The sequence below is a fragment of the Nerophis ophidion genome, linkage group LG07 (assembly GCF_033978795.1).
Source record: "Nerophis ophidion isolate RoL-2023_Sa linkage group LG07, RoL_Noph_v1.0, whole genome shotgun sequence".
Taxonomy (NCBI): domain Eukaryota; kingdom Metazoa; phylum Chordata; class Actinopteri; order Syngnathiformes; family Syngnathidae; genus Nerophis; species Nerophis ophidion.
In genome coordinates, this window is record NC_084617.1 from 44,072,846 (window position 1) to 44,099,312 (window position 26,467).

At 40.4% G+C, this 26,467-nt stretch overlaps 1 protein-coding gene across 2 annotated transcripts in view; it reads left to right on the forward strand.

Annotated features, from left to right (window-relative positions):
- The window catches only part of kiaa0825 (KIAA0825 ortholog), a 523,244-nt gene that overhangs the window by 194,674 nt on the left and 302,103 nt on the right, over positions 1-26,467 (forward strand). For both annotated transcript variants that reach the window (XM_061906242.1, XM_061906241.1), the window contains 3 exons: positions 5,124-5,256; positions 9,281-9,430; positions 19,908-20,002. In XM_061906242.1, coding sequence (XP_061762226.1) covers positions 5,124-5,256; positions 9,281-9,430; positions 19,908-20,002 — 378 coding nt within the window. The remainder of the gene's footprint in view (positions 1-5,123; positions 5,257-9,280; positions 9,431-19,907; positions 20,003-26,467) is intronic.

The following is a 26,467-nucleotide window of genomic DNA, read 5'->3' on the forward strand; positions in this document are numbered from 1 at the left end:
TCTACTTACTTTTTATTTTTTTGTTAGCACTATGCAGGAATAAAATGGCATCTTCAGTGCCAGGATTCAGGCGAGAGCAGTCACTTGCGACACTTGTTGCTGGGGCGCATAGGATTCTCTTGACAAGGTGTTGTAGTCGTGGGAATGATTGTCCTTGTTTCCCCCAAAAGGAAAGTAGATTTTCCTCTGCTAATCCGTCTAGATGGAAGTTTTTAGTTTGTCGCGTACCCTGTTTGCTGCCGATGTTGCTATCTTTTTCTTTTTTTCTTCTTCTTCTGTTGTGTTGTGTTGTGCTGCAGTGCCTGATGAATAATCGACTGTTTCAAAGAGTGCTGCTGGTTTTTCATATGTGGGAAACAACATTTAAAGGCCTACTGAAATGACATTTTCTTATTTAAATGGGGATAGCAGGTCCATTCTATGTGTCATACTTGATCATTTCGCGATATTGCCATATTTTTGCTGAAAGGATTTAGAAGAGAACATCGATGATAAAGTTCGCAACTTTTGGTGCTGATAAAAAAGCCTTGCCTCTACCGGAAGTCGCAGACGATGACGTCACTAGGGTGAGGGCTCCTCACATCCTCACATTGTTTATAATGGGAGCCTCCAGCAGCAAGAGCTATTCGGACCGAGAAAATGACAATTTCCCCATTAATTTGAGCGAGGATGAAAGATTCGTGGATGATGACATTGATAGCGAAGGACTAGAAAAAAAAGAAAAAGAAATAAAAAGAAAATAAAGTAAAAAAAAAAAAAGGCGATTGCATTGGGAGGGATTCAGATGTTTTTATCCACATTTACAAGGATAATTCTGGGAAATCCCTTATTTTTTTATTGTGTTGCTAGTGTTTTAGTGAGATTAAATAGTACCTGATAGTCGGAGGGGTGTGTCCACGGGTGTCTTGACGCCAGTCTCCGAGGGAAGTCGACGGCACCTGCATGGACGGCGCAAGCTCAGCTGATCTCCGGTAAGAGGCGACTTTTTACCCAATTTTCTCACCGAAATCTGCCGGTTAAAAAGTGGTCGGGATCCCATGTTCGCTTGACCGCTCTGATCCATAGTAAAGCTTCACCTCCGGGAATTTTAAACAAGGAAACACTGTATTTGTGTGGCTAAAGGCTAAAGCTTCCCACCTCCATCTTTCTACTTTGACTTCTCCATTATTAATTGAACAAATTGCAAAAGATTCAGCAACACAGATGTCCAGAATACTCTGTAATTGCGCCATGAAAAGAGACGACTTTTAGCCGCAAATGGTGCTGCGCTAATATGTCCCCTGCAACCCGGGACGTCACGCGCACGCGTCATCATTCCGCGACGTTTTCAACAAGAAACTCTGCGGGAAATTTAAAATTTAATTTAGTTAACTAAACCGGCCGTATTGGCATGTGTTGCAATGTTAATATTTCATCTTTGATATATAAACTATCAGACTGCGTGGTCGGTATTAGTGGGTTTCAGTAGGCCTTTTATTATGTATATATATTTACGAATTGGTTCAACCGCCACCCGCCCGAATCTATATAAAAATTATTTGTTTCGTCTTGTCACCCGCCCGACCCACGGTTTGGTTTATCCACGGACTACGCGGTTGTGTCCGCAAATCGCGCATCTCTAATACCTAGATATTAAGATTGAGTTAGTAATCTCACCCTTGACTTTAATGCAGTGGTGTCAAACTCATTTTAGATCAGGGGCCACATGGAGAAATATATACTCCCAAGTGGGCCGGACTGGTAAAATCACGGCACAATAACTTCAAAATAAAGACAACTTCAGATTGTTTTCCGTGTTTAAAAATAGAACAAGGCATATTCTTAAATTGTACAAATCATATATATATATTTTTTTTTTTATCTTTTATTTTTTTTTTACACCTACATGTTGCGGTTAATAGTATTCTATCTTTATTTATAGTTATTTATATTTTCTGAATAAACTATGTGATAATGTCCAACAGTCAACTCATTGGTGTTAATTTTCAATCTATCAAGATAAAAAAAATATATCAAAATCAAATTACAGTATGTTATCTATGTAGTTTGATCATTTTCCTTGACTGATGTACTAACATCCATCCATCCATTTTCTACCGCTTGTCCCATTTTGGGAATCGCGGGGGGCCTATCTCAACTGCATTCGGACGGAAGGCGGGGTACACCCTCATGTGCTTTATTTTGGTAGCATCATCAAATAATTGCTATTGCGACATGTATTGGACACATTTAGAACAGCTGTTTCTTTTATTAAAAAACTTTAATGGCATTCAATAATTATATCCGACTTACTTACACTTTAACAGGATATACCTTGTCAACTAATATGAAACCACATGTTAATCACAAATAATATTAAGAATAAATACTGATAAATATACTGCAACATCAGTTCTAATTATCCATCCCATCCTGTCCATTTCGGGGTAGCGGTTGGTCTCTGGACTAAATAAATAATAATATAGATGGATAGATAGATAGATAGAAAGATAGATAGATAGATAGATAGATAGATAGATAGATAGATAGATAGATGGATAGATAGATAGATAGATAGATGGATAGATAGTACTTTATTGATTCCTTCAGGAGAGTTCTTTCAGGAAAATTAAAATTCCAGCAGCAGTGTACAGAGTTGAGATCAATTTAAAAAATACAAAAAAAAGTTAATCCTGGGGTGACGGTTCGGTTCAGAATCGATTCTTGCAATGTTTTAGTTGGTATGATAATTATAATGAAACTTTTTCAAAGCAGGTTACAGGTTAGAAAAGCTCATTATGGCTTTATATTTGTAGGCCATAGAGATGGCCTACAAAAGTTTTATTTTATTTTTTTATTTTTGTACAAAATATTAATAAATCAAATGTCAATTTTTTTTTAAATTTTTTTACATTTCTTTTTAATCATACAATTAAGCAGTGCTTACTTAAACTATCTATACAATTAAAGTGCAAATGAAAATGCAGTGCCACCGCTTTTGTCATAATTTTTGCGCTTAAGAAACCCTTTTTATGACTTAGCTCCTAACTTCTTCTATTTGTTTGATCTTGCCATTACTTCTACAAGTGGTGGAAAAGTGTATTGCAATGGAGTACTGATGTAGCCCATATGGATCACAGCTGAGAAAGGATAGATTTTTTTTTTTATGTCCCCCTATGAGACGCTTTCTGCCCAACAATGAAACCCACAAAGATGTGCCTAATGTTATGTCTAGTGAGTGTATATTATGGGTGTGAATCTTTGGCACCTTATGTTTTGGTCCGATTCTTAATCCTGGGGTGACGGTTCGGTTCAGAATCGATTCTCGCAATGTTTTAGTTGATATAATAATTATATAATTATATATATGTTTCTTAAATGAACTGGCAATACAATAAAATCGCAGATGAAAATGCAGCATTACCACTTTAGTCATAATTTTTTTGCGCTTAAGAAACCCTTTTATGACCTTCGCTCGTAACTTCCTCTGTTAGTTTGAAATTGTCATCACTGCCACAACTTTTTTTTATGTCCCTCTAGGGGACACTCTCGGCCCAACAATGAAGTGTGAGTTCTCCTTGCCCTTATGTGGGCCTACCGAGGATGCCGTAGTGGTTTGTGTTGTGGTTTGTGCAGCCCTTTGAGACACTAGTGATTTAGGGCTATATAAGTAAACATTGATTGATTGATTGATAAAGGTCTGCCTAATGTTATGTCCAATGAGTGTATATTATGGGTGTGAATCTTTGGCACCTAATGGTTTGATCGGATTCTTAATCATGGGGTGACGTTTCAGAATCGAGTCTCTCATTGTTTCAGTTGGTATTATAATTATAATTTGAAAAATGTTAAAACATTTCTTTAATCATTAAGAAGTGTGAAAGTTATTCAATTATACATTAATAAATAATTATATATATATATATATATATATATATATATATATATATATATATATATATATATATATGTATGTTTCTTAAATAAACTGTCAATAAAATTAAGGTGCAAATGAAAATGCAGCGCCACCAATTTGTCATAATTTTTGCGCTTAAGAAACTTTTTTATGACTTAGCTCCTAAGTTCTTCTATGTGTTTGATATCGTCGTTACTGCCAAAAGTGGTGGAAAAATGTATTACAACTGAGTTCAGCTGTGGCCCATATGGACAACAGCTGAGAAATGAATGAAATGTTGCTGGCGGCCTAATAATGAAACAGTGTATTCGATCACATGGAGGTGTGTCTAATGTTATGTCCAGTGAGTGTATATTATGGGTGTTAATCTTTGGCACCTAACGGTTTGGTCAGATTCTTAATCCTGGGGTGGCGGTTCAGAATCAATTCTCGCAATGTTTTAGTTGGTATAATAATTTGAATTTTACATAAAAAAAAAAAAAAAATCAATTAAGCAGTACTAGAGTAAATCAATTCTAACTAACTAATTTGTTATATATGTTTCTTAAATAAACTGTCAAAATAATAAAGTGCAAATCAAAATACAACGTCACCATTTTAGTCATCATTTTTGTGCTTAAGAAACTCTTATGAACTTAGCTCTTAACTTCTTCTGTTTGATATTGTCATTACTGCCACAAGTGGTGGAAATGTGTATTACAACGGAGTACAACTGTGGCTCATATGGACCACAGCTGAGAAACTTTTTTTTTTACGTCCCTCTAGGGGACGCTCTCGGCCCAACAATGAAACACATAAAAGTGTGCCTAAGGCTATGTCCTGCGAGTGTATATGATGGATGTGTCTCTTTGGCACCTAACGGTTTAATCCAATTCTGAATCCTGGGGTGACGGTTTGGTTCAGAATTGATCCTCGCAATGTTTTAGTTGGTATGATAATTATAATGACACTTTTTCAAAACTGGTTACAGTTTAAACAAGCGCCTTTTGGTTGCATGGAGATTATGAAAAAATAAAAATAAATGAACAAATAAAATATGTCCATTTTTTTACATTTTTTATTTTTAATCAATTAAGAAATCAGGATAAATTGGATGTGAATCGATTTTATGTGCACCCCTCGTGTATACACAGTATTTGATTGCCCTGTATTTATCTGATTCTATTCCTCTCGAAAGACCAGCAGCAATGTGCTCGTTTCGTTTTGACCCTCCCCGTTTGTCTGGCAGTGTCCATGAGGGCGGCGTGGCTGCAGACGAACTGACCGAGCAGAAAATGGGCCTGATGCTGCTGGAGGTGTGCCACAGAGCAGGGGGCTGCAACTACCTGAGGCACATCCATCACATCATCCAAGGCAATGAGGTAGGGAAGCACTCGCTCTCCCCCGGTAGTTAGGTGGCTGCTGGCCCGAGGCCGCATGCTGTGGAGAAGTTAAGGCGGGGAGAGAAGAAGAAGAAAGAAAGAAAGAATGTAAGAGGGACATGCTGTTTGGTCCACGGTTCAGACCTGCAGCGATGTCCTGTGGTATATTCACTCACCACATGTGGGGTAAATAAAAGGAATCGCTACATTTTAGTATCTTTAAGGGAAAACTTTAGAGTGACGGTAGATTTTTTTTCTATATGTGGATTGATTTTGCCTTAAAATTAGGAAAAACGTAATTTTTTTTACCTTCTAAATAGTACAAAAATGATAACCGATAAAAAAAAAATTATACAATGATTGCTAACAATGCAGATTGTGTAAAAACAAAAAAAAAAAACATCCAAAAATCTAACATTTATATGCAGTGAGCTGCATATTAACTGAGCTTTAGCAACACAGGGCCTCAGGCCTCAGGCGAGAGCCCCATCAAGAGCCGAGACGAAATGCTAGCTACTGGTGCTGCAGATTTGAAAAAGTTTAAAAATAAGACATTTCAAACACTACCGGCTAAAAACCCAAACTGAATGAATTGTTGGATATCAGAATCTTTTGTTCTTAACTTAGACCCAACAGCATCGCCAGGAAGGTGCGGCAAAAATGCTCGTATTTTCCTAGTATTTTTGGTCGGATGAGTGAGCTTTACGCTGACTTTACCAGTTAAACCTGGAGCAAACGTCTCGTGCTGCAAGATACAACCTTCTTATTCGTCGGCATCTCAGTGAACGTGGACATTGTAGGTGTAAGTGTTTCGTGTTGTCCTTATTTTTTTGACAAAACATTTAGCAATTGGCACTAGTTATTTATTATATATTCATTTTTAAATAAAGAACTTAGCATTAATGCTACATGATGGCTATAGTGAAAACTATGCTCTATCTACTTAGCCCCTAGCATCTAAAAGTCATCCTTCGTATATTCAGGTTCAAAAAGATAAAGTTACGGGTCCTTATTCGTCCTAAAGTAGTCAAGCATGATTAGTGGTAGTTGTTAATGACGAAAGTAGCGTTCGTTGTTTTGCGTGGAATCAATGTGTCAAGGAAATTATGCTGCAGTAATGCTAAAATGACCAAAATACCGTAATTATTATATATCAGTAATGTTACTGTGAGTGTACTCAATGGTTACAGCATGTATATCAAACATTGGTGGAGGTTTTTGGCTGTTTTCTATAGAACTTTATAGATAAAATAGGTGAATCCTCATTACCTGAATTGTTAGCTGCCTTGTGCTAGCAGTGTTTTACTATCTTAAACACACACAAACTGAGAAATTGTGTATTCTTGTCTCACATTGGGATTCTATATATATGTATTTATATATACAGTATATATACATATATACACACATGCATACATATACATATAAACATATATATATATATATATATATATATATATATATATATATATACACATACACACATAGGTTGATTGGCAACAGTAAATTGGCCCTAGTGTGTGAATGTGAGTGTGAATGTTGTCTGTCTATCTGTGTTGGCCCTGCGATGAGGTGGCAATATATATATATATATATATATATATATATATATATACTGAAAATGTGACCAAATCTGCTGGGTCAAAAGTATACATACAGCAACAAACATTATCATTTTTGGTGATGAAGAAAAGTTACACACAAAGCAAATGAGCTTTAAGGCGTGGCCTCTTAACTTCAGGAGAGTGATTATGATTGACGACACCTGTTGACTTATCTGAGCCAATTTATATAGGGCTCATGTGATGCAGTCATTAGACTCGGTTACAAATGCGACAATGAGAAAGTAAAAAAAACTCAGCACAGATCTGAAAAAAACTAATCATTGACTTCAACAACTCAGGAAAGACACTTGGAGACATTTCAAAGCTGCTTAAGGTCCGAACAGCAACTTTGCAGATAATTGTTCGGAAGTATAAAGTGCATGGCACAGTTTTGTCACTGCCATGATCAGGAAGAAGACGCAAGCTATCACCTGCTGCTGAGAGAAAAATGGTCAGATGATCAAGAGTCAACCGAGAACCAGTAAAAAGCAGGTTTGCAATGAATTGGAAGCTTCTGGAACACAGGTGTCAGTGTCCACAGTCAAGCATGTTTTGCATCGCCATGGACTAAGAGGCTACCATGCAAGAAGAAAGCCCTTGCTCCAGAAGCAACTCGTCTAAAGTTTGCTGCTGATCACAAGGACAAAGATAAGACCTTCTGGGGGAAAGTTTTGTGGTCAGATGAAATAAAAATTAAGCTGTCTGGCCACAATACCCAGCAATATGTTTGGAGGAGTAAAGAGGAGGCCTTTAATCCCAGGAACACCCCACCTACCGTCAAGCATGGTGGTGGTAGTATTATGCTCTGGGCCTGTTTTGCTGCTAATTGAACTGGTGCTTTACAGAGAGTAAATGGGACAAAGAAAAGGGATGATTTCCTCCAAATTCTTCAGGACAATCTAAAATCATCAGCCCGGAGGTTGGGTCTTGGGCGCAGTTGGGTGTTCCAAAAGGACAATGACCCCAAACACACGTCAAAAGTGGTAAAGGAATGGCTAATACATACGTGTTTTTAGTCAAAACTGCAACTTTTTCTTGGTACATTTCTCCTGTTTGCTCTTTCAGTCCACTCTTTTAGTTTAGTTTTTTTTAAAATAGTATTTTTAGAATGTGCCGTGGGCCGTTCAAAAATCAATTGGCCCCCTGGCCACACTTTGTCTATAAGGATGCAGCTTACAACAGCAAGATGTACATTAGGCCGGTGTTAATGGAGTCCATGAACAGCAATAACTCTGCATGGAAACATGTGACAGAAAGTGAAAGGGCTCTCCAAGCAGGCTGCTGCAGGTTTGCAGGAGCCGCTCCACTGTGAGACTAGAACACTCAGGTCAGGGACACACTGGGCAAGCGGTGAGCTGGAGGGCGAGGAGCTTCACAAGCCATGTCAAAGTGACGAATGGGAGTGCAGGATTCGCAATAGGACGCCTGTCCCCACTCACACACACTGAAATACACGCACGAGATGACTTTGACATTTATTTTTGATGCCATTTCACCAAAGTACGCGCTCAGCAGATAAATGCTAAAGTACTCAAAACCGTAACACATTTTTTGGACTGCAATTTTCTTCATCTTGATCACCTTGTTCCCTTTTCAATCAATCAATCAATCAATGTTTACTTATATAGCCCTAAATCACTAGTGTTTCAAAGGGCATCCTCGGTAGGCCCACATAAGGGCAAGGAAAACTCACACCCAGTGGGACGTCGGTGACAATGATGACTATGAGAACCTTGGAGAGGAGGAAAGCAATGGATGTCGAGCGGGTCTAACATGATACTGTGAAAGTTCAATCCATAATGGATCCAACACAGTCGCGAGAGTCCAGTCCAAAGCGGATCCAACACAGCAGCGAGAGTCCCGTTCACAGCGGAGCCAGCAGGAAACCATCCCAAGCGGAGGCGGATCAGTAGCGCAGAGATGTCCCCAGCCGATACACAGGCGAGCAGTACATGGCCACCGGATCGGACCGGACTCCCTCCACAAGGGAGAGTGGGACATAGAAGAAAAAGAAAAGAAACGGCAGATCAACTGGTCTAAAAAGGGAGTCTATTTAAAGGCTAGAGTATACAAATGAGTTTTAAGGTGAGACTTAAATGCTTCTACTGAGGTGGCATCTCGAACTGTTACCGGGAGGGCATTCCAGAGTACTGGAGCCCGAAATGAAAAAGCTCTACAGCCCGCAGACTTTTTTTGGGCTTTGGGAATCACTAATAAGCCGGAGTCCTTTGAACGCAGATTTCTTGCCGGGACATATGGTACAATACAATCGGCAAGATAGGATGGAGCTAGACCGTGTAGTATTTTATACGTAAGTAGTAAAACCTTAAAGTCACATCTTAAGTGCACAGGAAGCCAGTGCAGGTGAGCCAGTACAGGCGTAATGTGATCAAACTTTCTTGTTCTTTTCTTATCAACAGGACTTTCTGATGTCTAAATTAAATGTGAGCACAGACTTGAACGCTGATCCCCCTTACTCGGTCAACTTTGACCTTGGTCATCATGAGTACGCCAACAAGTTCAACCCACTGGAACACTTTGATCGAATTGGCAAGAGGAAACTAAATCAGGTAAGTGAACACTTGGAAACTGTGTTTTTTAGGTTCAATGTACAAATTATTTGGTCTATTTCTGAACATGAATAATGCATAAATTCACATATGAAGAATTTTGCTTTCAGTTTATAACTAGGGATGGGCAACAAAACCTGGTTTCATAATGGCAATGGCCGTAAAAAGTAGTTGGCTTATTTTGGTGCCACATGAGTGCCGACTGAGACGAGATACTGTGAAAATAACTGTTTTATACCTCACAGACAAAACGAGATAGCAAGAAATGAACATATTTCTCAGGGCTCAATGTAAAATAACTTTACTGTTATACTTCATGATAACATATAATGCCAATATTTACTTATTTTTACAAAAATAAACATCACCAAAGGTTTCCTTATTGTGTGTTCTGTTATCCAAAAGTTGCAGACATTCTCTTGTATGTTTTATGTTTGAAAAGATAAGATTATTTGTGTTTTTTTTTTTTTTTACAAAACCCATGAATACAAGGATTTGCAAAACCTTTTCCACTTATATTCAATTGAATAGACTGCAAAGACAAAATATTTAATGTTCGAACTGAGAAACTAGAATTTTTTGGGGCAAATAATCATTAAAATAGAATTAAATGGCAGCAACACATTGCAAAAAAGTTGGCACAGGGGCATTTTTACCACTGTGTTACATGGCCTTTCCTTTTAACAACACTCAGTAAACGTTTGGGAACTGAGGAGACCAATTTTTGAAGCTTTTCAGGTGGAATTCTTTCCCATTTTTGCTTGATGTACAGCTTACGTTTTTCAACCGGGGTCTCTGTTGTGGTATTTTAGGCTTTATAATCTGACACACATTTTCAGTGGGAGACAGGTCTGGATTACAGACAGGCCAGTCTCTTTTACTACTAACACGTGGCTTGGCATTGTCTTGCTGAAATAAGCAAGGGCGTCCATGATAACGTTAGTTGGATGACAACATACAGTATGTTGCTTCAAAAAACTCTGTATGTACTTTTTAGCATTAATGGTGCCTTCACAGATGGTTGGTCCGTAGGACACAACGTCCACAGTTTCCAAAAACAATTTGAAATGTGGACTTGTCAGACCACAGAACACTTTTACACTTTGCATCAGTCCATTATAGATGAGCTCCTGCCCAGTGAAGCCGGCGGCGTTTCTGGGTGTTGTTGATAAATTGCTTTCGCTTTGCAGAGTAGAGTTTTAACTTGCACTTACAGATGTAGCGACCAACTGTAGTTACTGTTTTTCTGAAGGGATTCTGAACACATGTGGTGATATCCTTTAGACACTGATGTCGCTTTTTGATGCAGTACCGCCTGAGGGATCCAAGATCTGTAATATCATTGCTGACGTGTAGTGATTTCTCCCTATTCTCTAAACCTTTTGATGATATTACGGACCCTATATGGTGAAATCCCTCAATTCTTTGCAATAGCCTGTTGGGAAATGTTGTTCTTAAACTGTTCGACAATTTCCTTATGCATTTGTCCACAATGGGGTGACCCTCGCCCCATTCTTGTATGTGAATGACAGAGCATTTCATGGAAGCTGCTTTTATACCCAATTATGAAACCACCTTTTTTGCCACTTGTGCCAGCTTTTTTGAAACATGTTGCAGGCATCAAATTCCAAATGAGCTACTATTTGCAAAAAATAACAGTATCTCAGTTGGAACATTAAATATCTTGTTTTTTCAGTCTATTCAATTGGATATTAGTTAAAAAGGATTTGCATATAATTGTATTCTGTTTTATTTACCATTTACACAACGTGCCAACTTCCCTTGTTTTGGGTTTTGTATATGAGGGACTATGATGGATAATTAAGGAACCCGCATGATTCAGTGCGTGCTTTTTTCTGTTCTGCCCGGGATTCAAACCACGCGGGTTACAGTGGTGCCGTAACCCGGATGAGAGTGAGGTTTATGGGGTGGAAAGTAATCAGATAATGGGCCATGTGTATGTTAGTAAACCTCACACTCTGAAGACCTCAAGAGCAGTGCTGGCTATCTTGTCGATCGATCGGGCTTTTAGCTAAGTAGCTAGCACAGTCGTCTCTCATGCCGGCGACCCAGATTCCAGTCCTGTGCGGAACAGAAAAGGCAGAGACTGAACCAGGAGAGTTACGATCATCACATGTCAACACCTCTGTCATGTAAATGCCGCCTCTTTGCTTGGTCAGCATTACAGGTCTTAATTGCCTTACCCTGGATTAATAAAAGTTAAATAAATATATAAATACAGGTAAACTGGGAAGTTTATTAATCAGGTGTCGTGAATCTTTGGGCACCGATTCGATTGTTGTTGGTAACGATTCGATTCAAAATCGATTCTCGATTAAAAATCCATACTTTTTAGTAACACTGGGTGAAAATTCTATAATTAACTACATTCCTCCATAACATAGATGAACAACATTTGTATATTACTTAAAAGAAAACTGGTCAAACATTTACTAAAGTCAAATACAAATAAGGATTGATTGATTGATTGAAACTTTTATTAGTAGTTTGCACAGTACAGTGCATAGTCTGTACAATTCAATCAATCAATCAATCAATGTTTACTTATATAGCCCTAAATCACTAGTGTCTCAAAGGGCTGCAGAAACCACTACGACATCCTCGGTAGGCCCACATAAAGGCAAGGAAAACTCACACCCAGTGGGACGTCGGTGACAATGATGACTATGAGAACCTTGGAGAGGAGGAAAGCAATGGATGTTGAGCGGGTCCAACATGATACTGTGAAAGTTCAATCCATAATGGATCCAACACAGTCGCGAGAGTCCAGTCTAAAGCGGATCCAACACAGCAGCGAGAGTCCCGTTCACAGCGGAGCCAGCAGGAAACCATCCCAAGCGGAGGTGGATCAGCAGCGCAGAGATGTCCCCAGCCGATACACAGGCAAGCAGTACATGGCCACCGGATCGGACCGGACCCCCTCCACAAGGGAGAGTGGGACATAGAAGAAAAAGAAAAGAAACGGCAGATCAACTGGTCTAAAAAGGGAGTCTATTTAAAGGCTAGAGTATACAAATGAGTTTTAAGGTGAAACTTAAATGCTTCTACTGAGGTGGCATCTCGAACTGTTACCGGGAGGGCATTCCAGAGTACTGGAGCCCGAACGGAAAACGCTCTATAGCCCGCAGACTTTTTTTGGGCTTTGAGAATCACTAATAAGCCAGAGTCCTTTGAACGCAGATTTCTTGCCGGGACATATGGTACAATACAATCGGCAAGATAGGATGGAGCTAGACCGTGTAGTATTTTATACGTAAGTAGTAAAACCTTAAAGTCACATCTTAAGTGCACAGGAAGCCAGTGCAGGTGAGCCAGTACAGGCGTAATGTGATCAAACTTTCTTGTTCTTGTCAAAAGTCTAGCAGTCGCATTTTGTACCAACTGTACTCTTTTAATGCTAGACATGGGGAGACCCGAAAATAATACGTTACAGTAGTCGAGACGAGACCTAACAAACGCATGGATAATGATCTCAGCGTCTTTAGTGGACAGAATGGAGCGAATTTTAGCGATATTACGGAGATGAAAGAAGGCCGTTTTAGTAACGCTTTTAATGTGTGCCTCAAAGGAAAGAGTTGGGTCAAAGATAACACCCAGATTCTTTACCGAGTCGCCTTGTTTAATTGTTTGGTTGTCAAATGTTAGAGTTGTATTATTAAATAGAGTTCGGTGTCTAGCAGGACCGATAATCAGCATTTCCGTTTTTTTGGCGTTGAGTTGCAAAAAGTTAGCGGACATCCATTGTTTAATTTCATTAAGACACGCCTCCAGCTGACTACAATCCGGCGTGTTGGTCAGCTTTAGGGGCATGTAGAGTTGGGTGTCATCAGCATAACAGTGAAAGCTAACACCGTATTTGCGTATGATGTCACCTAGCGGCAGCATGTAGATGCTGAAGAGTGCAGGGCCAAGGACCGAACCCTGGGGAACTCCACACGTTACCTTAACGTAGTCCGAGGTCACATTGTTATGACCACTAAATGGTACCACCCCAATAAGTTTTATCTGCACAGCGGATATTGATCATCTACATCAACAAAGGACACACCTTAGGACAGGACAGATAAAAAAAATAAAGAAAAACATAGATTTTTGATTTTCTTTCAATTAATTAAGAGTCATTACAAATAAGGAAGTGTAGCAACGTGGGCAGAAACGGGAAGTCGATCTAAGCAATATTGCTGTTTGAGGAATGAAGAGTTGATATATTGTTACAGGATGTTGTCCCTGCTTCGTCTGCACACCATACAAACACCTTGATTAGACATGTCCATTAGACCAGGGGTCGGCTACCTAAAATGTTGAAAGAGCCATATTGGACCAAAAATACAAAAAAAAAAAAATCTGTCTGGAGCCGTTAAAAGCCTTATATTAGTGTCATAATGAAGACAACCCATGATGTAAGTGTTTATATTAGTTATATTAGCCTACTATCAGAGGCTGACGCAAATCATTGTTGACAGAAATGTTGTATTTTAATTTTTATTCTACACATTTTTGCAATATTGGAAATCATTAGTATAAAGGAGGCTTCTCACAGGATGAGATGACTTCTGGAAATTACTGGCTCAGAATGGCCAAAGTTATAGATGTGTATGTCTAAGTTTAAAGAAAAGACAGGTTGTCTTTTTCTAATGGCTTTATTACAATATTTGCAAGCTGGTGAATGTTTGTCTGGAACAACATAGCACACAAACAACTATTTAAAATGCAGCCGATATTACATACAGATAATGTGTTACGAGACAAATTAAATACGCAGGGTACATAAGTAAAGGAATTTAAATTAGCTCAAATATACCTACAAACGAGGCATAATGATGTAATATGTACATACAGCTAGCCTAAATAGCATGTCAGCATTGATTAGCTTGCAGTCGTGGATTGACATGCCTGATTAGCTCTCCAGCAAATCAATAAAATCAAAAAAGCTCACCTTTGTGCATTCACGCACAGCATAACACGTTTGGTGGACAAAACGAGATAGAAGAACTGGCATTGAAACACGTCTTTATGTGGCAGCATCAGAGAAAGTTGTACATGTAAACAAACTATGATGAGTTCAAGGGTCGCTGAAATTAGTAGGACAAAACGGTGTTTACCAAATACTCTCATCAGTCCCGGAATATGCCTGAATAAAGCTTTAAAGTGCCTTATTTTCGCTATCTTCGAAACCACTATCCATTTCCCTGTGACGTCATACAGGGCTGCCAATACAAACAACATGGCGGTTACCACAGCAAGATATAGCAACATTAGCTCGGATTCAGACTCGGATTTCAGCGGCTTAAGCGATTCAACAGATTACGCATGTATTGAAACAGATGGTCGGAGTATGGAGGCAGATAGCGAAAATGAAATTGAAGAAGAAATCAAAACTATTGAGCGAATAGCTATTGACGCTATTCGGCCATAGCGTGGGTGTACCTAATGAAGTGGCCCATAGCATGTCTGCCTTATTAGCATCGCCGGTAAAATGTGCAGACCAAACGATCAGGACTTTCGCATCTTGTGACACTGGAGCAACTTAAATCCGTCGATTGGTAAGTGTTTGTTTCGCATTAAATGTGGGTATCTAGTTTCAAATGTACATACAGCTAGCGTAAATAGCATGTTAGCATCAATTAGCGTAGCATGTTAGCATCGATTAGCTGGCAGTCATGCCGTGACCAAATATGTCTGATTAGCACATAAGTCAACAACATCAACAAATCTCACCTTTGTGATTTCGTTGACTTAATCGTTGCAAATGCATCTGCAGGTTATCCACACATCTCTGTACCATGTCTGTCTTAGCATCACCGGTCAAATGTGAAGACACTTTGGTACATTCAATGGGGGTCTGGCGGCAGATTTCTTGCCAGTGGTGAAACTTGAATCCCTCCCTGTTAGTGTTGTTACACCCTCCTACAACACACCGACGAGGCATGATGTCTCCAAGGTTCCAAACAATAGTTGAAAAAACGGAAAATAACAGAGCTGAGACCCGGTGTTTGTAATGTGAAAATGAATATGGCGGGTGTGTTACCTCGGTGACGTCACGTTCTGACGTCATCGCTAAAAGACCGATAAACAGAAAGGCGTTTAATTTGCTAAAATTCACCCATTTAGAGTTCGGAAATTGGTTTAAAAAATACATGGTCTTTTTTTCTGCAACATCAAGGTATATATTGACGCTTGCATAGGTTTGGTGATAATGTTCCCCTTTAAAGTATCGATTTGGTTCTGGTATTGGTTAAGATGTAAACGATACTCATCCGTAATTATTATAGGAGGCAAAATAGCTTATTAAGGAATGACTCAACACACCTTCTCCACTTATGGTACCTGCACTATGTTGTTTGTATTAATGCATACAGATGTGCTCGCAGCTGGGTTAGCAGGTGCGGATTCTGGCCTAGCGACTCGCAAACTTACAGCTCAAATGGGCGATGTGGGTTCACGCAGTAAAAGAAGATTGATATGCAACGCAGAGCCGCTACAACGGTGCCGTGACACGGATGAGAGCGAATGTGGTTGAAAGGGGCGTGGAGCAAGGGTGTTTGTTCCTAAACTTCACACCCTGAAAACTCCAAAATTGTGTTGGCGCCGAGTTAACAGCTAGGGCTTTTAGCCCCGTGGCTAAATCATGCGTTTGAAGTTGCTTCCATCAATCTCCTTTGATTAAAGATCAGAAGATATGTGGTTAGATGGCGCGAGCACATGGAGTTCTCCTTTTGTCAATAAAGCTTTGGAAATCAAATTGTTATTACATCACTGAGTAAACATGCATTTCTTTCAATATGCATCATAACAAAAAGGGTAATATTAACACAATGAATAGATAGATGTTGATAGTCCAACTCATACTGACTTACAGTATACATACACACACATAATGCATACATTGAGCAAAACTAGTGAGCATCCTGGATGATGCCAGCCACCCTCTGCATACAGTTATCAGTAGCCAGAGGAGCCTGTTCAGTGCTGGACTGCTTCATCCCAAGTGCAGGACCAATAGACTCAAAAACTCCTTTGTCCTACACGCCATTAGACCGTACAACTCCTCCCTGGGGAGGGGGGCCGGGGGTACTAGGATGACGGGGGATGCAAAACAATAACAGTGCAATTCTTTTTCATACCTTGGTCACTACTGCCTAGTTTCTCTTGTTATATTCTTATTTTACTGTCATATTTGTATTCCTATTGTTGCTTTTTATTTTTATTCTTATTGTAATATTTTTCTATTTTGTTTCCATTTAAACCCCCATTATTTACTTTTTACTTTTTAAATTGATCTCAACACTGTACAGTGCTGCTGGAATTTTAAATTTCCTGAAGGAATCAATAAAGTACTATCTGTCTGTCTGTCTGTCTGTCTGTCTGTCTGTCTGTCTGTCTGTCTGTCCGTCCGTCTGTCCGTCCGTCCGTCCGTCCGTCCGTCCGTCTGTCCGTCCGTCCGTCCGTCCGTCCGTCTATCTATCTATCTATCTTTTTACTGACTGGTATACACATGCTAAGGAGATGATATCAGTAGAAAAAAATGCATTTAGTTTAGATATTAACAAGTCATAAATTGGAAACTGGGATCCATTACTTAAATTAGTTTGAACGGCGTGGCGCAGTGGTATAGTGGCCGTGCGCAACCCGAGGGTCCCTGGTTCAATCTCCACCTAGTACCAACCTCGTCACGTCCGTTGTGTCCTGAGCAAGACACTTCACCCTTGCTCCTGATGGGTGCTGGTTAGCGCCTTGCATGGCAGCTCCCTCCATCAGTGTGTGAATGTGTGTGTGAATGGGTAAATGTGGAAGTAGTGTCAAAGCGCTTTGAGTACCTTGAAGGTAGAAAAGCGCTATACAAGTACAACCCATTTATCATTTATCATTTATTAAGTAACCTAAAATATGACTTCCTTTAGCTTTGTGGAAAATATTGGACACAATGTGTTGTCAAGCTTATGGATGTGATGCAAGTGTAGGCCACTGTGACACTGATGTTTTTATTTTATTTTTTATAAATGACTATGATGATAATGTAAATGAGGGATTTATAATCACTGCTATGTTGGAACTCTTATTAATATTAATACTGTTGCTGATAATATTCATTTTTGTTTGACGACTTTTGGATTGTTTTGTGTCATGTTTGTGTGTCCTCTCAAATCCTTTTAAAACGGCTATTTTGAATGTTGCTGGGCCGGTTTTGGATTTGGAATTGTGTTATTATTTTATTATTGTGTATTATTTTGTTGGATTAATTAATAATAATACAAAAATTTTTTTATTTGCTTTTATAATCTGGCACTGATGCCAAGTGTGTAAACTGTTTGAGACCAAAAAATGAGGATAATGAGTTGTGATGTTGTGGACCATGGTTGTGGGCCATGTTCCGCACCTCTATTGTCAAGGCGGCTGATGGGAGCTGTAGCCGCAAGGTAGTTGGTGCTTGTCGTGGCGGTAATCCTAGAACCCGCTGGTGGGAAACAGCTGTGAGGGATTCCATCAAGCTGAAGAGGGAGTCCTATCGGGTTCTTTTGGCTCACAGGACTCCAGAGGCAGTGGACGGGTACCGACAGGCCAAGCGTTGTGCAGCTTCAGCGGTCGCAGAGGCAAAAACTCAGACATGGGAAGAGTTTGGGGGAGCCATGGAAAATGACTTCCGGATGGCTTCGAAGCGATTCTGGACCACCATCCGCCGCCTCAGGAAGGGGAAGCAGTGCACTGTCAACACCGTGTATGGTGCGGATGGTGTTCTGCTGACCTCAACTGCGGATGTTGTGGATAGGTGGAAGGAATACTTCAAGACCTCCTCAATCCCACCAACACGTCTTCCTATGAGGAAGCAGTGCCTGGGGAATCTGTGGTGGACTCTCCTATTTCTGGTGCTGAGGTTGCTAAGGGAGTTAAAAAGCTCCTCGGTGGCAAGGCCCCAGCGGTGTATGAGATCCGCCCGGAGTTCCTCAAGGCTCTGGATGCTGTGGGGTTGTCTTGGTTGACAAGACTCTGCAGCATCGCGTGGACATCGGGGGCGGTACCTCTTGATTGGCAGACCGGGGTGGTGGTTCCTCTCTTTAAGAAGGGGGACCAGAGGGTGTGTTCCAACTATCGTGGGATCACACTCTTCAACCTTACCGGGAAGGCTGAATATTCAGGTGTACTGGAGATGAGGCTACGCCGGATAGTCGAACCTCGGATTCAGGAGGAACAGTGTGGTTTTCGTCCTGGTCATGGAACTGTGGACCAGCTCTATACTCTCGGGTGGGTTTTTGAGGGTGCATGGGAGTTCGCCCAACCAGTCTACATGTGCTTTGTGGACTTGGAGAAGGCATTCGACCGTGTCCCTCGGGAAGCCCTGTGGGGAGTGCTCAGAGAGTATGGGGTATCGGACTGTCTTATTGTGGCAGTCCGATCCCTGTACGATCAGTGTCAGAGCTTGGTCCGCATTGCTGGCAGTAAGTCGGACACGTTTCCAGTGAGGGTTGGACTCCGCCAAGGCTGCCCTTTGTCACCGATTCTGTTCATAACTTTTATGGACAGAATTTCTAGGCGCAGTCAAGGCATTGAGGGGTTCCGGTTTGGTGGCCACGGGATTAGGTCTCTGCTTTTTGCAGACGATGTGGTCCTGTTGGCTTCATCTGGCCGGGATCTTCAGCTCTCACTGGATCGGTTTGCAACCGAGTGTGAAGCGGCCGGAATGAGAATCAGCACCTCCAAATCCGAGTCCATGGTTCTCTCCCGGAGAAGGATAAGATCACGGGTACAAGCGGCCGAAATGAGTTTCCTCCGCCGTGTGGCGGGGCTCTCCCTTAGAGATAGGGTGAGAAGCTCTGTCATCCCGGAGGAACTCAAAGTAAAGCCGCTGCTCCTCCACATCGAGAGGAGCCAGATGAGGTGGTTCGGGCATTTGGTCAGAATGCCACCCGAACGCCTCCCGAGGGAGGTGTTTAGGGCACGTCCAACCGGTAGGAGGCCACGGGGAAGACCCAGGACACGTTGGGAAGACTATGTCTCCCGGCTAGCCTGGGAACGCCTCGGGATTCCCCGAGAAGAGCTAGACGAAGTGGCTGGGGAGAGGGAAGTCTGGGCTTCCCTGCTTGGGCTGCTGCCCCCGCGACCTGACCTCGGATAAGCGAAAGAAGATGGATGGATGGATGGATGGAGTTGTGATGTTTTGGCATTTCAGCTTACAAGAGAGCAACACCAGCATCGAAACACTGATAACTTAAGACTCCCTCTCAGGAATCTTTTTGTATGTCTATGAATAATGACAGCATCCTCTCAAGTAGATTTATGAACTAACTGGTGTCTTATTTGATTAAAAAGAAAACTATTCTGGGTACATGATACATTGCTGGGTGTTAGTGGTCAATTATTGGGACCCTTTCCTTCCTGGCTCCGCAACTTGAACAGTAATGCATTGATGCTCTTAATTGTGATTGATATCTAATATGCCCTTGTGCTAATACATCTACAGGCTGCTGTGGCTGAGTGGGCGTGGGACTGGACAAGGTTGCTGCCAGCGTATCAAGACATGTGTCAAGTCACCTTCAAAACTCTGTTGGCCAACAGGTAAAACACTACAAACTCATTGGGTTTGCTCTACTGGGATAAATAAATGATAAATGGGTTGTACTTGTATAGCGCTTTTCTACCTTGCAAATAACACGTGCTAAACAGCATGTGCAAGCTGTAAGAATGTGCCCTATTTAAATGACAATTGTGCATGTACTACCAGTTATGACCATGGAGACAGTCATTTCCCTCCACATTCATGGTATCATGCTCTAACCTGTGGTGTTTTGTTGTGTGGTGAAACATGATGCACACAACTATAGTTGTTGCCACTTTTTATGAGCAATATAATAGGCCTCCTGCATTATAATCTACAGCAGAACTCACTTTTTTCATGTCAAGGGTACGCTGTTTCATTGGGGGCCATGTCACAGTTATGGCTGCCCTCAGATGGCCACTTGTCAAAGTGGCCATAAATTAATATAAATGTATAAGGATTCATCTCATGATATAGTTACACCTTTTTACCTTTGTATTTATTCTTTATATGTTTTTTTACATAGACTGTAAAAAAAATCTGTAGATTTTGCAGTAAAAAACAAGAAGCTCAGTTGCCAGAACTATTCCATAAAATGACTGTAAATTAAAAATCGCTATTGCTGTTTTTGACAGTAATATTTTGGCGACTGAGCTGCCAGTTTAAAAAAAAAAAAAGTAAAATCTACTGTCCTTTTTCACTGTGTACATTTTGTTAGATAATTTACAATGAAATTATAGGTCTAGAAAGTATTTATTTTTGTTTTAACAAAACAGTGTTTGATAGTATAGTATTTGTTAAAATATTTGAAAATATCAAAATTAAAAAATATGCAAGGGTAGGCAGTACATGTGTGTTTTATGTCAAAATGGAACAAATACATTAAGAAAAGATAAAGTAATTTATTGATTAATATTATCTCCAGGCTTTCTTGGGTCAAATAAAACAATGTGGCGTGCCAGATCTGGTCCCCGGGCCTTGAGTTTGGCACATGTTATCTAGAAGCAAGAAAATGCATGTCGCTGGAAGATTATTCATATAGGAAAAATATTGATTCCTTTGCTGTCTTTAGGCTCCAAATCAGTCCTTAAGTCTTTCATCAGCTCAAGGAGATAAAGATGTGCTAATTGTCACACAAGTTATACTGTATTTGAGCCGACAGCCTACAGTGTTCGGGGAATGTATTTAAAAAAGTATACAATTATAGTTTCTCATTATTTTGCCAAATTTTAAGTGATTTACAAACAGTATTACTCATTAACAAATGTAATTATTACCAGGGAAATAATTACTGTTATTCAGAAGAAAAAAAAGCTTCAAATATCTGGCATGTCCAGTTGAGACGTTTCATGAGAGCAGAGTGTGTGTGTGTGTGTGTGTGTGTGTGTGTGTGCGCGCCTTTAAAAGGCGATGCCTGTTGAGCTAACTCAGAGCAGCATTTTAACTGAGCTGTGTTTGTTAGCTTAGCTAAGGCAGTTTGCTGGCAGTGATGGGAGCTCTGTTGAATCGTTTTACTAGATTGTGTTAGCGCTAGTTAATAAACAGATGGTATGTGCTTGGTTGACTGTCTTGTCTCATGTTCACAAATGAGGTATTGTGGGATTGCAAGCTTGCCGCTTCAACCATTGATTTGTTGTTCATTATTCCATCGTGGTAGTGGAGGGTTTGTTTGTATGTGTGTGTAATCAGCCTACATGTTTGATGATGGCCGTGAAGTGAACTCTGATTGGGTGGTAAATACTACAAACAGTAGGCTAACACATGTGGCGGTGCCCTGGTTGAGGTGAAGGGTGTGTTGACCCCCTTGTCCCCCTCCAGGTGCCTTGGACCTGCAGCCCCCAGACCCCCAGCTTATTTTCAGTCTTGTTCATTAAGTTCAAATCACATGCCTGTATATGAGTGATATCACTATGGAGATTACAGTTTTGGACCCACAGATAAAAAAATAAAATCAAAACATGTATACTCCTATTGCAACGTTAGCTTCCTCCATAGTCTCCACTTTGATGCAGTGGCTTGTTTTCTGGGTGCCCTCAGGCTCAGCTTGGATAAGATTGGACTTTTTAATCTTACCACATGCCGAAAAGTCAATACAGAAAAAGTTCTCAACTATTGTTGTTGACCCGTTTTTACAACACCCACACGGCGTATCCACAGTGTTATGATTGAGAACCATATTTGCTCCAATAACAATTATCTTTTTTATTTATTTATTTAAATGCACTTTTCTTACTAAAATGAAAACACAACTTGCAATAATTTTAGTGGGTTGGACTGTGTTGCATTGTGACAATGCTGGCGTATAACCATCCTGACATACAAAAACATGGTTTACCAATATACTATTGATAGCCAAAATAAAGTATAAGCTGAACTGTGCAAATCACACAGACAAAATTGTTGGGGAAGACGCTAACTCGGATCTTGGTGTCACCTGATTGACTTCACCCAAGTCCACTGATGGTCTCCCCTATCGCCCTTGTCCTCTCCTGTTCTCGCTCTGAAAGAAGCATAAATATTTATGCAGGTATGTGACACATATTAGATGGCAACACTTCAGGCTGTTCCCTGCTCTCCATTCCCAGCTGTCACACTGCCAGCTCTCAGGGAGCCATGGGGGCTCCTGCACCTTGTCTCCCAGCCTACGCCCAGTCCATTCTAAATCACGCGCCGTTGTAAAACACACATTCACACACACACACACACACCTCGCTAACAAAGGGCAAGCTCTGCATCTGCCAAGGACATGGGTCTAATAAGGGTGAACGCGCAGCCCTGTGCTGTGTTGTGATGAGCTTTGTCTTCTTTAGCTCTGACAATCACATACAATTACGTTCTCCCTCGCCAGGCAGTGTGTCCTGATCCCTGTTCACACATTGACTCCATTTGTTCTATTAAGCCAAAATAGGTTTGTAGTTGAGTGTTATAGGGCTGTCATGTTAGTGTGTGGGAATGGTCCAAACTAACAGGGCACTAAAATATGAGAAAGGATTGGAAATGAAGGTGGTTTTGAAAAGGGATCGAATCCCTTGTTCAACTCAAACTTGAATAAATATGCCCGGGAAGTAGAACACAATTTGGAGTTAAAACCATCATAAGTCATTCTGTTGCAAAGCGTCTGAAAGATTAACTCCACAAAATCTGTTTTTTATTTGCCTTTTTTGTGTTTTTGTGACATCACCAACAGAAATGTTTTTCCTACATTTAAAATTCTTCCTTGTGATCTAAATAACATGAAATGGTGGTACTTTGATCAAAATGTTGCATAAATTACGTTTTACAGACCATCTTCAAGCCGCAACATTTTGTGGCTGATCTTATTTACGTGCCTCCACTTTGACTGCATCTTCTCCCTTTATTGTACAAACTCCAAAACCAGTGAAGTTGGCACGTCGTGTAAATGGTAAAGAAAAACAGAATACAATGATTTGCAAATCCTTTTCAACATACCGTATTTCCTTGAATTGCCGCCAAGGCGCTAATTAATTTGAAACCTTTTCTCACTCCTGCGCTTACCAAAGGTATGCGGTAAAAGTAAGCATGCACTAATTATTTTAAAACCTCTTCTCACTCCGGCACTTACCAAAGGTATGCAGTAAACATTTGAGTGTGATGTAAGCTTGGACCTTAAATGCTACTGAATAGCTCTTAATCTTCTTCCCTTCATGCGATTTCAAATTACCGGTATTGAAATCAGCCTCCTCCATTTTGGAAATAATGACAGGGGAAGTGTCACTCGTGACGTCACGATTTTGACCAGGTGGTAATACTAAGCATGCGCTAATTATTTTGGGAAGCGAGTTTGACCCGGCAGTAATTCAAGGCAGGTGCATACCATATGCCCTGCGGCTATTCAAGGAAATACGGTATATTTAAATGAAGAAACTGCAAAAACAAGATACTTAACGTTCGAACTGGAAAACTTTGTTATTTTATGCAAATATTAGCTCATTTGGAATTTGTTGCCTGGCACATACCATCTGTATATTATCTAGCGCTGGCACAAGTGGCAAACAAGACTGAGAAAGTTGAGGAATGCTCATCAAACACTTATTTAGAGCATTCCACAGGTGAACGGGCTAATTGGGAACAGGTGGGTGTATTGATTGGGTATAAAATCAGCTTCCATGAAATGCTCAGTCATTCAAAAACAAGGATGGGGCGAGGGTCACCACTTTGTGAACCAATGCTTGAGCAAATAGTTTAAGAACAACATTTCTCAACCTGCTACTGCAAGGAATTTAGGGATTTCACCATCTGCGGTCCGTAATATCATCAAAAGTTTCAGAGAATCTGGAGAAATCATTGCATGTAAGTGGCAATGCCCGTGACCTTTGATTCCTCCGGCGGTATTTCATCAAAAAGCGACATTAGTGTGTAATGAATATCACCACATAGGCTCAAGAAAACTTCAGTAAAACCTCTGTCATTTAAGCAAGACAATGCCAAGCCACGCTGTTGTAACACGTGGCTTGTAAAAGAGTGCGGGTACTAGACTGGCCTGCCTGTAGTCCAGACCTGTCTCCCATTGAAAATGTATTGCGCAATATGAAGCCTAAAATACCACAATGGAGACCTTGGACTGTTGAACGAGTGATGTTAAAAGGAAAGGCCATGTAACACAGTGGTAAAAATGCCCCATGTGCCAACTTTTTTGCAATGTGTTGCTGCCGTTAAATTCAAAGTTAATGATTATTTTCTCAGTCCGAACATTAAATATCTTGTTTTTGCGGTCAATTTAATTGAATATAAGTTAAAAAGGATTTGTAAATCATTGTATTCTGTTTTTATTTACGATTTACACAAAGGGCCAACTTTACTGGTTTTGAGTTTTGTGGTTTGCAAACCGAAAAGTTTGAAAACCGAAGGGTTTGTAAAGGTTCCACCGCATTAGACAATATTTGCTTGCCAACCCGAGGAAATAGTCTGGCGTTCATCACCGTCACTCACCGATGTCTGAACCACACGTACACACTAATACACAAAATCAGTCCAAGATATGCGACTAACAATTTGCCGTTGTGTTGTAGTCATGATAAAATATACAAACCCCCTTTCCATATGAGTTGATAAATTGTGTAAGATGTAAATATAAACGGAATACAATGATTTGCAAATCCTTTTCAACCCATATTCAGTTGAATGCACTACAAAGACAACATATTTGATGTTCAATCTCATAAACTTTATTTTTTTTTTACAACTAGTAATTAACTTAGAATTTCATGGCTGCAACACGTGCCAAAGTTGTTGGGAAAGGGCATGTTCACCACTGTGTTACATCACCTTTTTTTTTAACAACACTTAATAAACGTTTGGGAACTGAGAAAACTGATTGTTGAAGCTTTGAAAGTGGAATTGTTTTCCATTCTTGTTTTATGTAGAGCTTCAGTCGTTCAACGGTCCGGGGTCTCCGCTGTCGTATTTTACGCTTCATAATGCGCCACATATTTTCGATTGGAGACAGGTCTAGACTGCAGGCGGGCCAGGAAAGTATCCGCACTCTTTTACTACGAAACCACGCTGTTGTAACATGTGGCTTGGCATTGTCTTGCTGAAATAAGCAGGGGCGTTCATGATAACGTTTCTTGGATGACAACATATGTTGCTCAAAAACCTGAATGGACCATTCAGCATTAATGGTGTCTTCACAGATGTGTAAGTTACCCATGCCTTGGGCACTAATACACCCCCATACCATCACAGATGCTGGCTTTTGAACTTTGCGCCTATAACAATCCGGATGGTTATTTTCCTGTTTGTTCCGCAGGACACCACGTCCACAGTTTCCAAATATAATTTGAAATGTGGACTCGTCAGACCACAGAACACCTTTCCACTTTGCATCAGTCCATCTTAGATGATCTCTGGCCCAGCAAAGCCAGCGGCGCTCCTTGGTGTTGTTGATAAATGGGTTTTGCTTTGCATAGTAGAGTTTTAACTTGCACTTACAGATGTAGCAACCAACTGTAGTGACTGACAGTGGGTTTATGAAGTGTTCCTGAGCACATGTGGTGATATCCTTTACACAATGATGGCGGTTTTTGATGCAGTACCGCCTGAGGGGTCAACAGTCCGTAATATCGTCGCTTACGTGCAGTGATTTCTCCAGATTCTCTGAACCTTTTGATGATTTTACTGACCGTAGATGGTAAAATCCCTAAATTCCTTGCAATAGCTCGTTAAGAAATGTTGTTCTAAAACTGTTCGATAATTTGCTTACAAATTGGTGACCCTTGCCCCATCCTTGTTTGTGAATTACTTGTATACCCAATCATGGCACCCACCTCTTCCCAACTAGCTTGCACACCTGTGGGATGTTCCAAATAAATATTTGATGAGAATTTCTTAACTTTATCAGTATTTTTTGCCACCTTTCCCAACTTCTCTGTCACGTGTTCCTGGCATCAAATTCTAAAGTTAACGATTATTTGCAAGAAAAAAAATGTTTATCAGTTTGAACATCAAATATGTTGTCTTTGTAG